This window comes from Streptopelia decaocto (assembly GCF_964273445.1).
Source record: "Streptopelia decaocto genome assembly, chromosome: 14".
Classification (NCBI taxonomy): Eukaryota; Metazoa; Chordata; class Aves; order Columbiformes; family Columbidae; genus Streptopelia; species Streptopelia decaocto.
The window spans coordinates 6,694,500-6,710,774 of NC_138669.1; the positions used below are offsets into that span (position 1 = coordinate 6,694,500).

Sequence of the window (16,275 nt, forward strand, 5' to 3'; positions counted from 1 at the left end):
CCACCGAGCCCGGGGACCTGCTCCAACCCTGCCGGGGTGCTGCAGGAAAATAACGAAATGAAGCAATTATCCCTGCTCCGATACTTTCTAATTAAGGGAACTGTCACCCTTATTACAGGCCGTTAATTCATCATCATAAGTCACCACCAGAGTGCAAGTACCAAAAATGTGCCTTGGCCACAGGGAGCGGAACAGCATCCCCTCCTCCCCACAGGCCGTGTCCTGCTCCCTGTGCCACGTGTGGGGCTTTAGGAAGCCGTAAGCTCTGCCACGATGCTCATCCCAAAAGACATATAGATGAGGTTCTTAGGGACACGTTTTAGTGCTAGACTTAGGTTATGGTTGGACTCAATGGTCTTAAGGGTCTCTTCCAACCAAAATGATTCTATGATTCTATCTCCTCCTGCATCCCTGGTCCAAATGCATTTGTGGTGCAAAGAGTGTGGCATTTTCTCAGCAGAGATCAGCTCCCAGCCACTCCGGGGGAACTGAACACCCAAAGAGTTGCCAAATTATCCCCAGCCCTGTGGTTGGGGCCAGCATTCCTCCAGCATGGTCTCCCGCTATCAGCCAGCTCTGTCTATAGCAGCCTCTCATTATGCATTCTGCATGGAGGGCCTCACATCAGCTTAATTAACAAGGTAAGAAAGACGGGACCTTTGAGGAAATCTTAATTATATTATCCATCTCACCCTGAGTGGCACCTGATCCATCCCAACACTATTCTCAAGTTCATTAGCAATGAATCAAGATTGATTAGTCCTGAACGTGCAGCAAGGACACGCTGGGGCAGGAGGTTTGCGCTGAGATTGCTGTGAGACCCTGTGTGTCCCCAAACCCTGTGTTGTCCTCTGGCACCAGGTAGCCGGGATGGGGACCGGGGCTCTGGGAAACGCAGCAGGAGGTTTGCCAGTGCCAGGATGCGGCTGCCGGAGCATCCCAGGAGCAGCTGTTTCTCTGTGTCCCCCCTGCCAGCTCACACCTCCTGGGGATGCTCTGATTTACACCAGCACCAGTGCCCCCTACCAGCCTCTATGCCCCATATCTTCCCCGGGGCTTGTGTAGCCCCGACACGTGGCACATGCCACCAGTGACTGATATTCCTCCTGTTTCCTTCCCTATTGTCCCGCTGTGGTGCTTGCAGGTGCAAGAAACTTCGTAAGGAGCTGTCTGTGAGCATCAAAAAGGCGATGATTTGGGGTGGTTTGTAACCTGCCCCAGACACCTGAGGGGAGGACAATTAGATCAAGCATGTAATCTGCTAGGGACTGGTGTTCAGATTCAAAGTGGCCTCGGTTCAGCAGAGCCCATGGCAGGAGCTGCCGTCCATCCGTCTGTCCCTCTCTGCTCAGCAAACCATGTCCTCGCACCCCAGGCAGCCGCGAAATCACAGGCTGTACTCATAGCCAAGCAGGAATGTCAGTGCTGGGGAGTGGGGGTCATTTCCTGAATCAGAGATGCAATCAGCAGCATTTCAGAGCTGGAGGTATCTGTATCATCAAGCCGCGCTCAGTAATTACTTGTCCAAATTAGGCATGCATTTTCTACGTACAACTGTACTGGCTTTTTTTTTCCTTGAAAACCATGCTAGAATCTGCAAACAGCCCCTACCACTGGGAAGGGATTGCTGGATTTTTTTTGCTGTGTACCCGGAGCCACCAAAGGCAAACCCATGCTGGGGGCTGTGTCCCTGCTGCTCCGGGCAGAATCCAGCCCCAGGTTCCCCTCGGACAAGCCAAGGGCATTAGATGACACCAGACACTGGTCCAGAGCCTGGCTGGAAGAATGCTCCACTCTCACCATCACCATCCTCCCTGGGATGAAGGCACAGGCAGCCCATACCCTGCTGGGGCAGAGGCTGAGGGACAGGACAGCATCCTCCTGCCTGCCCCATGGACATCGTGTTACCCAGCACCTCCAGCCCTGTCCTGCCAGGGGAGCCTCAGGGGGACACCCCAATGGGGACAAGTGTGGAGCTGCAGCCCAGTGCGGGTGGACACGGCACATGGGAGGTCCCACAGTGACTCATGCCCTTGGGAGCAGCCAGGCTTTGGGACAGGACCTTTGGGGGGACACCCTGCCTTTCCCGGGGGGTCAGGGGAAGCCCCAGCACCACTTTGTGTGCCCCAGTTGCATTTCAGGCAAAACCATCATGAACTTGATGGGTTAGGACTGCCCAGAGCCGCAGCCTGGAGAAGCCACTTGTCTCCCCGCACAGCTCGGGAGCTCCGGAGAGCAGCTCAGCATCTCCCTCTAACGATGGTCCTCACCCGCAGCCCGACACCCGGCAGCTCCCAGGAATGCTGCCTCGAGGGCTCTGGGAACAGCTTTTCTTGGGGATTTCAGGGGGAGAGATTAAAAACGTTTGGGTGCAATCACAGTTTTTGCTAGTCGTGGGCAAACCACTTGTTTTCAGCTCCTCTTCCACACCCGTGGAAATCTTCCAGCTCTTCACTGGGGAGCAGTGTCGCTGAGATGGGACAAGGATGGGAGAAGGATGACATTGGGCTGATGCTGTCCCATGCCAGCAACCAACTCCACTGCCTTAATCCTGCCCACAGCCCCATGATATCCTTTCCCATTTAGCACAGCTCGTTAGCCAGAGTAATGACTCTCACAGATGAGCTTTGGAGATGTTTGCTTTGCCATGAGCCATCACCTGCACTGGAGTGGTAACTACAACCCCAAATCGTCACGGCAGCTTCTTAATTCTGATTTCTGCAGCTGTTCTGTGGACCTGGGCGGGGATTTAAATACGAGGAAACCCCCAGGCTGAGGCTTGTTCCTGTAGGGACCCCTGTCCCCATGGAGGTGCTTGTCCCAGGGAGTTTAGGGCTGTGGACACATCCTGAGCATCCCCAAGAAGGGCTGGGGGACTAAACCCACGACGCACATTCAGGTGTGGGAAGAGTCAGAAGAGCAGCAAGTTAAAATAACAGTCTCTTATTTTATTACCAGCAGAGGAGCAGGCGGGTGGGTCCTTGGCCAGGGGGGCCACCACGACGTGCCCCACACCCCTGCCAGTGCCCCAAGGGCCCTGCGGTGCTGTTGTTTCGGGACCCCCCAGCTGCCCTTACAGCCCTGCCCTCATCACCAGAGGGGGATCATGGGGAGGTGACAACATCCACTCGGTCCCCAAAGCCTTGGTTGCTCCTTACCTGCCTGCAGGAGTGGTCTGTGGCTGCAGACAGGGGCTTTGGGTGGTGGGAGGGGCTGTAGCAGTAAATAAGCCAGGTCATCGGGGTGGCGCCAGGGTTTGGTGGCACCATCACCAACCCCTGGGCAGGAGGTCGGGATGAACATCAGCAAATGCCCGGAGGAGCAGAGCTCTGCAATGAGCTGGTGAGACCCCAGAGGGCACCGGAGGGAGCACGACTGGGCACCGGAGGGGACCTGGCACCCAGGAGCCCACGTCCTCACCCAGGCAGCCCCCGGCACCAGCACCAGCACCCCCAGCTGCTGCCACCCAGCCCCACATTGACTCCTCGGCTGCCTGCAAATGAGGTGGGACGAAGGACGAGCTCCTGGCACAGCTCCCTGAGGCCATGACACCCTCCCGGTGTATCCAGCCTGCTGCTGCTCCCGGATTTTCCAGCTCCAATGACTCAGCTCCCTTCTTAACTCACCAAGTGGAGCTTGGTGCTGGTGACTTGGCCCCACTTCTGATTTTTTTTTTGGTGGGTCGAGTCATCTCGTTTGCTACTGATAACGTTACCTCCTAGGACGCTGGAAGACAGCCCAGTCTGAAGAGAAAATTAAATCTCCCTAAATAAGCTCCGAGGTACGGACATGAGCTGCCAGGTGCTGGGATGCGGCCCATGTGTATAAGGCTTTACCTTCCCGTGCATGGCTCTGAGCCATCCCGGGAATAACCGCGCTGGATTTGTCCACAACGCTGAGCCCTGCCTATCATTGCCTCCTTTTTTCCATCTCTTTCCCTGTGAACTGTCAGGCTCAGGTGGGCAAAAGTTCATCTGTCCCAGAGGCCATTTTGCTAATTTTCCTCCAGCCAAGAGCCACATCTGCTGGAGGAAACCTCCCATCTCTGCACAGAAATGTAGTCATAGAAAAAGAAAGAGAGAGAAGAAGTGGGAGAGAAGTCCCGGTGTGGCTGGGAAGCTGTCTCTTCGTATTCTGAGCGTGCGGTTCAGGTCTCATATCGGCGAGGCACAGCCCATCCCAGAGGTGCTCGGTTCACAGTGTTGGTACAATCTGCCAAACAGACGGATCAGCTAGGAGACATTTCCAAAAGAGGCTGGAACAAGGCGGGAGAGGAAGGAATAAACGGCCTGCAGGGTGGTTCGTTCCAGCTCACCCGCTGCCAGCCCTGGAGAATCCTGCCCCTTCCATGCAAAATGCCACTAATGCATTTTGTGCTGTGCACAGCCCCCTGGCCCCACGCACCACAACCCATCCGTTGCATTACAATCTATGCACCACAACCCATCCCTGTGCACCACCACCTGTGCACCATAATTGATCCCTGTGCACCACCACCCATCCCTGTGCACCATAACTGATCCCTGTGCATCATAACCTGTGCACCATAAGCCACCCCTGTGCACCACAGCCTGTGGACCTCAGCCCATCCTTGTGCACAATCTGTGCACCACAGCTCATCCAAGTGCACCACAACCCCTTTCCGTTCACCCCACCTTGTGCTCCACATCCCATCCCACCCACAGCATGGGCTGCACTTGCACCAGCAACATAGTTTGGTGTCTCTGGCTTTGGTGGCCACCCAGACACTCCTCTCCCATCCAGAAGGTGGCAAGAGGGACACAACCTCCCCGGGGTTTGGCTCCGCAGCCCCTCTCCCCACTCGGCCTCCCGCCGGCCCTACCTTGGCTGAGCAGCTGCAGGTTCCGGACCTCCTCGCGCACCTGGAGCTGCAGGACCTGCTGCAGAACCTCCTGCCGCTGCGCCTCGTGCGCGATGCCCATGCGCTGCAGCTTCTCCCCGTTCAGCCGCAGCAGCGCCCGACCTGCAAACGCAGTGTCGCTCAGTGCCCGGTGTGGCAAATGTGTAACTCAGACAGGAGCCCATTTTCACGCAAAAATGAAGAGGGGGAAAGGGAAGAAATCCTAAAATGCTCTTTCACCACCCGGACCCACAGGGATGGGGAAGCCTCAAAGTTGGCCCCGTTTTTGGAGGGTGGCAGCTCAAGATCCCCAGCCTCAGGACAGGTACCGGCTTCAGCAATCACGTCACCCAGCCCCGCAGGCTGGAGCTTTCCATTTCTCCACTCCACCTCCCACATCAGGAGATGTTTTGTCCGAGCGCACAGTCCCCGCATGGGCTGGCCATCCCGGGGGAATGGGGGTAACCATCAAAATGCATTAGTGTTGCCACCACTGTCCCCAGCGAGCCACTCTTCTCCAGTCCGGGGGCTATTAGAGATTTACAACCAGATTTCGTTCTTGTTTCCCAGGGTCCATTTGCTAATGCTGCCTTTGTTTCCCCTGCAAGGGCTGGCTGAGCTCTTGCATTAGGGTTTGCATCCCTCCCGGGCAGCTCCTGCGCTCCCCTCCCCGTCACGTTTTCCTGGCCCTGGCTGAGCTCTGCCCAGACATGCACGTCACGGTCGGACTGGGACAATGCTCATATGTAGACGTCAAAGCCACTGTCCCCAGGGGGCAAAAGGGGAGGGAGCAGGTCCCAGACTCCTCCAAGGACTTGGCTGGGAGTTGGGTTAAGACCTGGACAAAGACATTTGCAACTTGGACTCCAGCTGGGCAGAAATTTTTCCTCTTCTGCAAAAATCTTTAAAACACTATAAAAATATTCTTATTATATTAATCTAGGTGAGGAGAAGACTCTCCCTCATCTTATAAACCACAACCTCCCCGTGGCAATTTATGTTCATTTTAAAGAACATCCAGCCTGTCCCGGAGCTCATCCCGGTGGCAGATGCCTCCTGCCCAGTCAGGGTGGGTGTCCCCAAGCCCTGGGAGTGGCTCCCACCCCAGTGGCATCTCCGTGGGGAGAGGGGACAGAAACTGGGGTACATCTGCCTTCCAAACCATGACCCTTCAAACAGCTACTTCCCAGCAGCACATGCTAACGGCAATTAGTCCCGGTGATTAGTGGGGGTGATCCCTGTACCTGTGATGGCGTGGTGGGCGAACGCCTCGACGTAGATGAGATAGTTGTGCGGACAGTGCTTCTTCAGCCATTTGCACACATCCTGCTGGCTCCAGAGCACCACCGGCTTGGCCAGGCAGCCCAGTGTGGGGCTGGTGTGGTAGATGCCATAGTGGTCACAGCCGCGGCCCTGGGGGAGCAAGAGGTAGGGGGGTAAGTGGGGTTCAACCCTTCCAGGAGGAAAATGCCACGGGATGTCAGCCCATGGGGATGTTGGGGGGATGCTGGACTGTGGTGACACCGGCAGTGTTCAACTTTGCACCCTCGGGAATCTCTGGGCTCACCCCGAAACAGCAGCATCAGAGGAGGTGGTGAGGGAGGTGGGGGGAACGGGCATGAGGATCCAATTTGTGGGCCATGCCCTACACAGACCCCACACCCAGAAGTCCCCCAGCCCTCCTGCTGCAGACAAGAGCCCTGGTCCCTGTCCCCTCTGTGTGTCCCAGCCCAGCAGGGGATCACATGGGCTCCTGAAACACCCTGGGCGTCTTCAGGGACCCTCCTGTTTCCAGACAGAGAAGGGACAATCTCTCAGTGGGGATGGAGCCAACAAGGTCCCAGGGAGCAGTGGGTACTGGTGCAAAGCCAATCCCAACCAGAATTCATTTCTGTGCAAAGCCATCCCCACCAGATATTCAGTACTGGCACAAAGCCATCCCTGATAGAATTTGGTACTGGTGCAAAGCCATCCCCACCAGAAATCCCTGGGAAGCAGCACCCAGGGACATGGCAAAAGCAGCAGCTGATGCGGGAATATACCAGCATGGGAAAGGTTGACAGCGCTTGGACTATGCTATGCCAATGTCAACCTCCATGTGCGAACATTGGCTAATTAAGCATGCCTAATAGAGCAGCAGAGATAATTAGTGTGACAGAGACACCAGGCATCCTGTGGTTATTGAAACTAGTGGCACATCCCTGCGAGATGCCAGAGAGGAGGCAGCGCAGGGCAACGGGGCCCAGGGCGTCGCTCACCACGCCGAGCCCAGCCAGCCTCGCAGGGGCTGCTGTTTCCCCCGGGGGAGATTTTGGGCTTGGAAAGGGACTTTTCCTCAAGCAGAGCTCCCCTGTGGCAGCTGGGGACATTGGAGTGAGAGGGAAGAAGGTAAAGGTGGGAGGCCACAAATTAATAACTGAGGAGTACATCTCCAAAGCAGATGGAAAATGCGATAGACGATGTGCACGATTTGGTTTCCCAACCAAACCCTCACCTTTGGGGGAACCCCCAGCAGCTGCCCGGCCCCCCCACATACATCCCCAGTGCCGCCTGCCCTCAGGAGCAGCTCCAGCCTGCGCCGGGCGCTGGGCTCCTTCACACTTGGCTGAGCGAGCCGTGGGGAGGAGGAGGCGATTTGCTCTGGGTTCACTAACGGGCAATGACGAGAAGCGGAGGGGCTGGGGGAAATAGCAGCGAGCTTCCCGTGAGCTTCCTGTGAGCTTCCTGCAGCTATTACCCAACTAACCCTCCGAGGCACGGGCAAGGAGGTGACAAATAACCTGCAATTTCCCTGGGCAAGCTCACGTCTGCAAGTGCTTCGCCCATCAGACACAGCCCCATGCTGGGGACCCATCTCAGCATCCCAAAGCCCGTGCTGCTGGCTTGGGGCATGTTGTCCCCTGTGGCGAAGCCACCCTGGTGGGTCCCCAAGCGAGCCCCTGCACTCCTCGGGAGGGCAGGGGAGGTGTAATGAATCACAGGCTCGTTTTCCAGCCGGCTGAGCTGTGCTGTCGCTCTGATAAACTCTCAGCCGTGAATATCGAGCGCCGGTGTAGAGAAGAGCAGGCAGGAGGGCTCAGGGATGCTCCATGGGGAGGCAGAAGGCGGCTGGGGGGAGCTGGGCAGGGGAGCCATCCCTGTGAGCTGCATGGAGCAACTCCTGTCATCTCCTTTCTCTTGGCATTTTTCCTCCTTATGGCAAAATTAAAGCCTTTCTTGCCCCTAAATGCCCCTGGGAGGCTGGATGTGCTGCCTCTGATCACCGCTCCCAGGGTGGGTGGGAAGCACCAGAAACCGCTCACCAGGGAGATGCTCCTTTCCATGGCCGTGCAGAGGCAAATGGCTGGAAACCTTCAGCTCACAGCCTCATGAATAAGTTCAGAATTTTAGGAGGTGAATGGTCTGAACCTGGCTAAGACATACCCATACACTCAGAGATTTTAAGGCATTACAAGGAATTTGGCACTGGCACATTTACTGCGAAATTGTCTCAAGTCGCAGCTCTAGGTGTGGAGGGGAGGGCATGCGCAGAGCTCACCCCAGCCTCATTATAATAATTATTATATTTATATATATCACTATAATTAAATGCCCAGTAATCACTAGGGCTTGCAGCAAAATGGGATCTGAAGGCCTGGTCCTGCAGAGAAAGAAGAGACACTCCTGCGGGGAATAGGTGGGATGGGGGGGGACATGAGAAGCCACGTTGCCCTGGGCATCCCCAGGAGGTCTGGGGGAGCCCGGTAGGTACCTGCGAGCCCTCAGTGCCCGGCTGCCGCAGGAGCTTGACGGTGCGGCCACCATCGGGCCGCTGGCTGCGGCCATCGTGCCAGGTGAGGCTGCTGCCCGGGTTCCTCTGCAGGCGGTAGTTGAGGTTTTCAGCCGAGACCGTGTGCTCCAGGAGGCTGCGGCAGAAGCTGAAGTGAGCAGCGGCAGCTGCGGAGGGAAGGGGGGTGAGACATGGCCACAGTTCCCCTCCACCCCATGCTCAGGAACGCAAAAATGTCTTTTCAACCCCACAGGACTTGCTGAGCTCGGCACTGTCAAAATCTACCCCCTCCACCTTCCCTTCCCATTGCCAGGGAGAAGATCCATCCACCCATGAACCCACCAGCTGGTGCCTATAAGATATTTGCCCAGACAAACCCCCACAAGCGATGTTTGTCGTGACACCCACCCAGTAGTCATGGGGACTGTGTGGTGACAACCTCCTGCTTGTCACTGCCGGCAGGGGACAAAGGGGATGAGCCATTTTCCATGGACCAGGCTGACATTAAACTGCCACCACAGAGGAATGAGGAGAAAATAAAGTCCACCTGAGCAACCCAATGGAGAAAGGGACGCAGGCTGGTGTGTGTCCCCCCAGCACAGCCTGTGGCTGCTCGGGGGCGGTTGCGCAAACCTGCACACCCAAGTGATGGCCAGACACCTGCCAGTCCATCTCTGGTGGCCCAAAGAGATCCATTTACCTACAATAAAGGGTTTTTGTCCTTCACCCCGTGTGTTTTAACACTCTCACGGTGTTCAGCGAGGATGCAAACCTTTCCTTTGGAAGGGGCTGAAGTGACCTGGCTGCTGTGGGAGGAGGAGGGGGGGGCTCAGGCACCCGTCTGCTCCGGATAAAGGCCAACTGGCTTGAGATAAGCAGCGCTGATCCGCAGGAGCAAAGCCCAGAGCATCCCCCAGCTCACCTGCTCCCTCGAAACCACCAAAAGTGGAGCAGGAACCGACAGAGATCCACTTCCAGGGATAACCCACCCCTGGGATAACTCACCCCTGGGATAACCCTCCCCAGGAGAGCAGAAGGGCTGGAGAAAACTCACTGCAGCTCATTTTCATGATTAGTGGGTTTTAAGAGAGAAGAGGTTTCAAAGATCTCTCTCAAACACACCATCACAGAAGAGGAGACAAACCAGCCAAAAGAAGTCAAAATGGAGCAGTAAATGTTTGTTAATGTGTTTGTGTGTCCCAGACTATCCAGACCACATCACACTACCTTGCTCCTTAAACACACCCAGTGATAAGCGTTGCCATGGGGAATCTGAGGCAGGAGAGGCGAGGGGTTTTACAGAACACAAGGGAGATCCACAGAGGGGCTCGGTGTCAAGCAGGGCTTGTGGGGTGCTCTCTGTGCCTGTCACAGGTGATGGACATGTCTCTGATGGCTTCCTATAGCCTCAGACACCCCAGACCTGATGGGTGAGGACGGCAGTAGGTTGTGCTCCCTCCAGCCAAGGACGCCCAAGATGTTCCCAGCTGTCTCGTCCCCCAGCACCCCGAACCCCAGCCCTGCTGTAGCCGTGTTGGGTTAACCCAGAGCTGAGAACTGCCCATCCCGCTGGGCACTGGAAACAGGGCTCTGGCCATAGTTAGCACCTACATCCACAGGGGATATAGAGCATCTGGATGTGGTGTCCAAGCTCCTCCAGGAAACATGGCTCGAGGCAAGAGAGCCAGAGCGAGAGCAGATAGGAGAGAAGTGGGAAAGAGGAAGGGAAAAGCAAGCGACAAGACAGGCAGGGCTGGGAACACTGGTGGCATCACTCCTGCCAGGGCAGACAGCAGCTGTCCTGGAGCCCCAAACCCCTGTCAGCCCCACCAGCAGCTCCTCGGCAGCCTCCTGCTCCCCAGCCCTCAGTCCCGACGGCCCCATCACCCGGGAGGACCCAGTGCGGGTGAGGACAAGGGGTGCTGAGCCAGGGAAGGAAACGGTGGGGGCATGTGAGCCCCACAGCAGGGACACAGGGGTGGCCTTGGGCATGGGGTCGCCTCTCGTTCCCGTGCCCTGCACAGGAGCAGCCACAGCAACACCATGAGCACCTGGCTGCCCTCCATCTCCTCCACTCCTCTTTCTGCCGAGCCAGTGGCTGTGACTGCCGGCCAAGGATGCACATGCAGCATCTCCCACCCCCTCTGCCAGCCCTGCAGCCCCCCAGTCCTGCCCTGCAGCCCCCCGGCCATGCACTGCAGCCCCCCTCACCTGGCTCGGGTGCACCCTGTGAGCTGCGGATGGTGGAGACGCAGCAGAGGGATGGCCGGCCCTGCTGCATCTCGGCGGGAGAAGGGATGCGTGTGAGCGCTCGGCAGCACCGGCTGTCACCAGCGTGGCTCCATCCCTGCCTCCCCTCATACCTCGTCCACACCTGACTGATTCCCCCGATCGCCTCCCTCCCGCTGCCAAGATACGCTGCCTGCGCACTCACCCCGGCTCCGGCGTTGGGCAGCCCCCAGCCGGCCTCGCACAGGGAGAGGGGGTGGATTACACCCCCTTGCCGTCACCCCGTGGGCGTTTGATCCGGAGAGATGCTTGGTGTTTTCCCCGCGAGCTCCCACCTAATCCTGCGGCAGGACCAGCTGGCACGGGGAGGGACAGAGAGCCTGGTGGGGGGTGTCATGGGGGATGACAGACCCGCTGGGCATCAAAGTGCCCTGGGGCTGAGTGGAGCCTGGCAGCAATGGGATCACTAAAGGCTGTTTGGGATGCAGGAGGAAAAGAAAAGAGGGAACGGGGCGATGAGCACCCTTCCTGGGGCTCAGCAGAGTCTGCTCCAGCACCTGGCTGAAGCTGTTGTAGTTGTGGCAATGTTGGGGTGCAGGCAGAGCAGGGGTGCCCACAGCTGGCAGCGTGGGTCGGTGAGCAAACGCTGTGCTGGGCACAGGGAACGACACCTTGAAATGGGCTGCAGGAACCTTGGGGCCAGCTGAGCCCCAGCTCAGGCAGAGAGGGGAGAGCTCAGCTCTGGTTCCTGAATGGCCCCCGTGCCCCCATCTTTCTGTGTCCCTGTGAACTGCTCCGTGGACCCTGTGGTCCCAGCTCCTTTTCTCTTTGTGTCTCTTTGATCCATTTTGGGCACCTCTCCATCCACACAGGATGAGTGGAGGGAGACACCAGGGGCTGGGTCACCGCAGCGGGGGCCAGCAGCCACCTGCCCTGAGTGGCGGAAGAGGGTCTGCAGCAGCGGCAGGGACAGACATCTCTCCCTCTCCTCCTTTGGCACGTCACTGTTCCTTGCCTTTCCCTCTCCAGACACTTTTATGGCTGGTGAAACGTGAGCACTGGAGAAGCTCAGAGCAGCAGCAGCCACTGCTGGGAGAGAGGGATGGGAAACCTCCCAGGGACAGGGACCTTGGGGCAGGACGTGGCAGCACGCCCCAGTGAAATCATCCCTGGGGTGGTCCCAAGGTGGGCACAGGCTGATCGCTACCAGCAAGACGGCCTCAAGCTGACTTTTCGCAGTCACTGTGCTGGCAGGTGTTGGGGACATGCCCCGGGGGACATGGTGGCAGGTGGCCAAGCCACAGGAGGAGCAGGCAGGGGGTGGGGAGGGGAGCCCAGCACCTGGACAGGCAACATGCTGCCTGCATCCAGCTCCCTCCTCTGCCAACACTTCCCAGCATGGCCTCAGGGATCTCCCTGTGTCTTTGATGGCGACACACGTGTGGGTGTCCCACAGACCTGCCCTCCTGCTGGGGACATGTGTGCAGGCAGCTGCCATGGGGAGCAGCCAGGGATTAAGGACAAGACCTGGGAGTTGGAACAACCCTCGCAAGGAAAGAAATCCCTCTGCCTATTTGTCTGGCTCCCAGTGTCTGGGAGGGAAAGGGACATTGAGCACCAAATGGGGCGAGGGATTTGCCAGCAGTCGGCGAAGGATTCGCCAGGAGCTGCTCGTCCCTCTCGTGTTCCTCCAGGCAGGTGAAGGGAGGACAAGCCCAGAGCTCTCCCAGGACTCCAGGGACAGGGAATCTACTCTACTCATGGAGCAGCTTTGTGAGGGACTCGTCTCGCTTTCAGCAGCATCTGTACAAACCACAAGCCTGGCTGGCATTGCTGCTGCCCTGCTCCCCTCCGTCTCTTCTATGTGGCTTCACCCCGGTGCAGGGTGAAGCTGCTGCTTGCACTGACTGAGTCCCTGAGGAGACACTGATGCTCTCCAGGACCCCCCAGTGCATGTGATCTTTGAAGCCATACCTACAGGATGTCCTTATGGACCAGATCATGCCTTGAGCCACTCCCTAAGACTTGCTGGCCCCGAGAAGGATGAGACCACGTTCAGAGAGGATTGACACCCCCTGAAGCCTCCCTGGGTTCTTCTTGTGGTTGCTTGACCCAGGCTCTGGCTGCAACGAGCATCGCCTCAGCGTTTCCCTCTGAATTCTCTGCTGGCGGAAGTGAGACGGGAGCCCTGCCTAGGGACAGAGCTCAGGCCAGCACCTGCTCAGCACTCGTGCCTCCCGAGGAAAGAGAAATAAGGGAACAAAAGGCAGATGCCCTTTCCATCCTCCCGTGCATCACTGTGCCCTGGCTGTGCATCAAGGGAGCATAAATGGGTGCTGCCACCTGCATGGAGGGGCAGGCAGCCCTGTGATAGGGACCCTGGGGCACAGACTGTGCATATTTTTGGGGGTGTCTGTGCACCTGAGCCCACCGTGGGTACTGCCAGGAGGTCCCCAAGCATCTCTGTAGGACTGGGCACCCAAGAGGCTGTGGGGTGAGGGCAGCAGGCAGGACCTTGGGGTGTCCCTGGGCAGAGCAAGGTCTCCTGGCAGGAAGCTGGTGCAGGAGCCCACAGGCAGGGACACCCCTGCCTGCAGTGACAGCCTTCCACCTTGTCACACTCTTCCCGGGGGTCCTGCCCTGCTCCAGCACCCCCAGTCCTGCCCTGCCCTACCCTCACACCCGCACCCCGCCCCCCCAGCCAAATTTCCCAGTCCATTTCACTGGTACCCCATAATACTGGGGGTAGGGACTGGGATCAGACCCTCCCCTGGATCCTGAGGGCAGCAAAGGGGGATGTGGAGGGGCAGACCCCCGGGATGGGGAGGACAGCGCTGGGGAGGGGATGGACGGCACCCCCAGGGATAGAGGGGACAACCCCCGGGGCTGGAGGGTGGGCAGCCCTACGGGATGGAGGGGACAGCACCGGAGGCTGGAAGGCGGACACCCCCGAGATGGATGGGACAGCCCCCAGGGACGCTCCCGCCGCGTTAGAGGCTGCGAGAGCTGCGTCCCGCTGCACACCTGAGACCCCCGCCCGTGCCCGGTACCTTCCATGTCCTTGGGCTGGCCGCAGCTCATCCTCCGCGCAGCGGGGCCGCGCTCCGGCGGGGACGGAGCCCCGCTCCCCCCAGCGCCGCCGCCGGCACCGGGCGCTCCCGGCCCGCCCCGCCCCGGTACCCGCGCCGGGGGCGGCGCCGCGATCCGCCACCCCGGGCGCTCCGCCCGCCGCTCCGCCGCCAGCCCACCCCGTGCTGCGCCCTCTCCCTTCCCCGGGGATGCCCCGAGCATCCTTCCGCATCCCTGCCCGGGGGCTGCGGGCATCAACCTCCCGCATCCCTGCCGGGCATCATCCCCCCGGATCGCTGCCCGGGGGCTGCCGGGCATCTTCTCCCCGGGATTCGTGCCGGGAGTCTGCCAGGCATCACCCCCGCCCTGGATCCCTGTGGGGCATCATCTCCCCCACATCCCTGCCTGGGGACCACCGTGTATAACCCCCATATCCCTCCCCATTCACGGAGACAGATCCTGAGGGCACCAGGGTCCAGTGGGCACCGTGCACAGGTGGGCACAGAGTGGAAAACAATGCCTGGTTGTTCCCTCCTCCCCAAATTTCCCTTCTCCCCCCAACCTGCAGCTCCTCAGATGGGTGCCAGCAGAGCAGGTGAAGGAGGGTGCTTGTCCTCATGTGTCCAACACAGGTTTTGGTGGGTGTCCAGGGAAGAACAGTGTTGCCAGCATCCATCACTCCCCTGGGGTGACAACCCCATGAGTATTTTTGGAGGCTCCTGCCTTCAGCTATTGCACCTGAGTCCCAGCCAAGGACAGTCACTGTCAGTCCGTGGAGCTGTGGAGGGACAGGGATTCTGGCTGTGAACCCTGCAGTTACCCTGCGCTGGGGTGGGAGACGGATGGGGACACTGCTGGGTGCCCAGGACGAGGACAAACAGATGTCTGTGCTGAGATTCTTCACCTTTGCAAGGCATTTCTGCGCTGTGAGCCAGCCAGGGTTGAGCGCTCGGTGAGCCAGTCATGCTGCCATGCAGGGAGCGGGGACATCAGGTCACAAATCGTGCATGTAGCCTGCAAACAGTCTACTACTGAAATATTACTCCTCAGCCCTGGTATCAGCTTCCACCACTGCAAGAGAACGGTCTGGGCAATAGTGCTCATTGCAGGCATCTGACTCCATCAAATACAGAAAGAACGTATTTCCCATCACTCTGAAATTCCCAGTTCTCCCTCAGTCTCTGTCTATACACAAAGCTTCCCAGCCATGGCAGAAATGCTCTGAGAGAAATATGGTTGAAGATGGGCCTTGGCAGGAAAAGGCTAATGTTGCTTGAAAAATATGTGCAGATTATGCCAAGCTGTTATTAAAAATAAGTGCTGCACTGTTCCCAGCCTTTGCTTTCCGTTATTTCTCTGGTAGCAATTGCACTTCTCCGGGAAAGCTTTCATGTGTTCGGGAGAGGAATTTGTTTCCTTCTCATCATCTGCAAACAGGTCCAGCACCAACCCAGCATCCAGCTGGTGCCCGGTGATGCTGCGGTGGGGTCTGGGTGCCCAGGGAAGCCCAGGCTGCTCATCCATCTGGATTCCAAAGGATTTTCAGAAAACCCCAGAGGTGTGGGAGGGGTTGGGGAGATGGCATGGTCCCATGCACCCCACATCCCACGCTCCGGCCATCCTCACCTGCCACAGCATCCAGCATCATTCCTGGGTTATCAACTCAACTCCTCCAAGAAGGAGCATCTCTTAATCATCCCCCGTGACTCTGTCTTGGGGTTTAGTCTGTCTTTGGGTCTTTTATTGTCTGATTGAGGGTTTTCTGCAGTTAAACAGGAGTTAAATAACCCAGAATGTAGCTCAGGAAGCTCAAAGCACTGGTCAGGGGCCCCATTCCCTCATCTGTTGGTGGGTGGAAAGGGGATGAGTTAGGGACACCGACTCCAGCCAGCTCCAGACCCACAGGTTTCTCCTACGTGTGTGTGTGGTTCAAAGTAGGGACAGCACCAATGTCACTGTGGGCCCCATCTTTCCCCCCCACCAGCCTCTGGAGAGGGTGCGAGGATGGGATGATTCAGCATGTTCGTTTATCTGAGAATAAAGGAAGTAATTAACCATCGGCTTTCCTCCTGCTGCAGCCCTGCCAGGATGAGAGGGAGGAGATAAAAAGCCTTTAGACGGAAGTTATTTGTTGAAGGAGAAGAGTGGCTAATTTCTGCGTTGCTTTGCTTGTCTGCTTGTTAATGAAAACCGCTCGTCAGCAGGAAAAGGGAACACCCAGTGAGGGGGGAGGGACTGTGCCAGCCACCCGTGGCTGGGCAGGTGGCCTTTGGTGGCCTCGGGATGTCCCATCACCATCGGGATGTCATCTTCACCTTTGCAACCCCCCTGCAGCATCCACACACTG

At 58.0% G+C, this 16,275-nt stretch overlaps 1 protein-coding gene across 2 annotated transcripts; it reads right to left on the minus strand.

Annotated features, from left to right (window-relative positions):
* Positions 1-2,981: 2,981 nt before the first annotated feature.
* Positions 2,982-14,016, minus strand: SAMD10 (sterile alpha motif domain containing 10). 2 transcript variants are annotated; one of them, XM_082065570.1, is made up of 5 exons: positions 13,910-14,016; positions 8,613-8,797; positions 6,106-6,274; positions 4,844-4,984; positions 2,982-4,212 (listed from the first exon to the last, which is right to left on the minus strand). In XM_082065570.1, exons 1-5 carry the CDS (start codon positions 13,938-13,940, stop codon positions 4,148-4,150), a joined length of 591 nt encoding a protein of 196 aa, XP_081921696.1. In that variant the 5' UTR covers positions 13,941-14,016; the 3' UTR covers positions 2,982-4,147. The 2 variants fall into 2 exon arrangements, with proteins under 2 accessions (XP_081921696.1, XP_081921697.1); XM_082065571.1 differs by having other exon boundaries at positions 2,982-4,255.
* Positions 14,017-16,275: the final 2,259 nt, after the last annotated feature.

What these genes read in the sequence shown, in the direction of transcription:
- SAMD10 (XM_082065570.1), bottom strand. Translation starts at nt 13,940, where the DNA reads ATGAGCTGCGGCCAGCCCAAGGACATGGAAG. An exon ending in CGGGCACTGAGGGCTCGCAG is followed by an intron (nt 6,275 to 8,612) that starts GTACCTACCGGG and finishes TTGCTCCCCCAG; the next exon opens with GGCCGCGGCTGTGACCACTA. An exon ending in CGCCCACCACGCCATCACAG is followed by an intron (nt 4,985 to 6,105) that starts GTACAGGGATCA and finishes CTGCGTTTGCAG; the next exon opens with GTCGGGCGCTGCTGCGGCTG.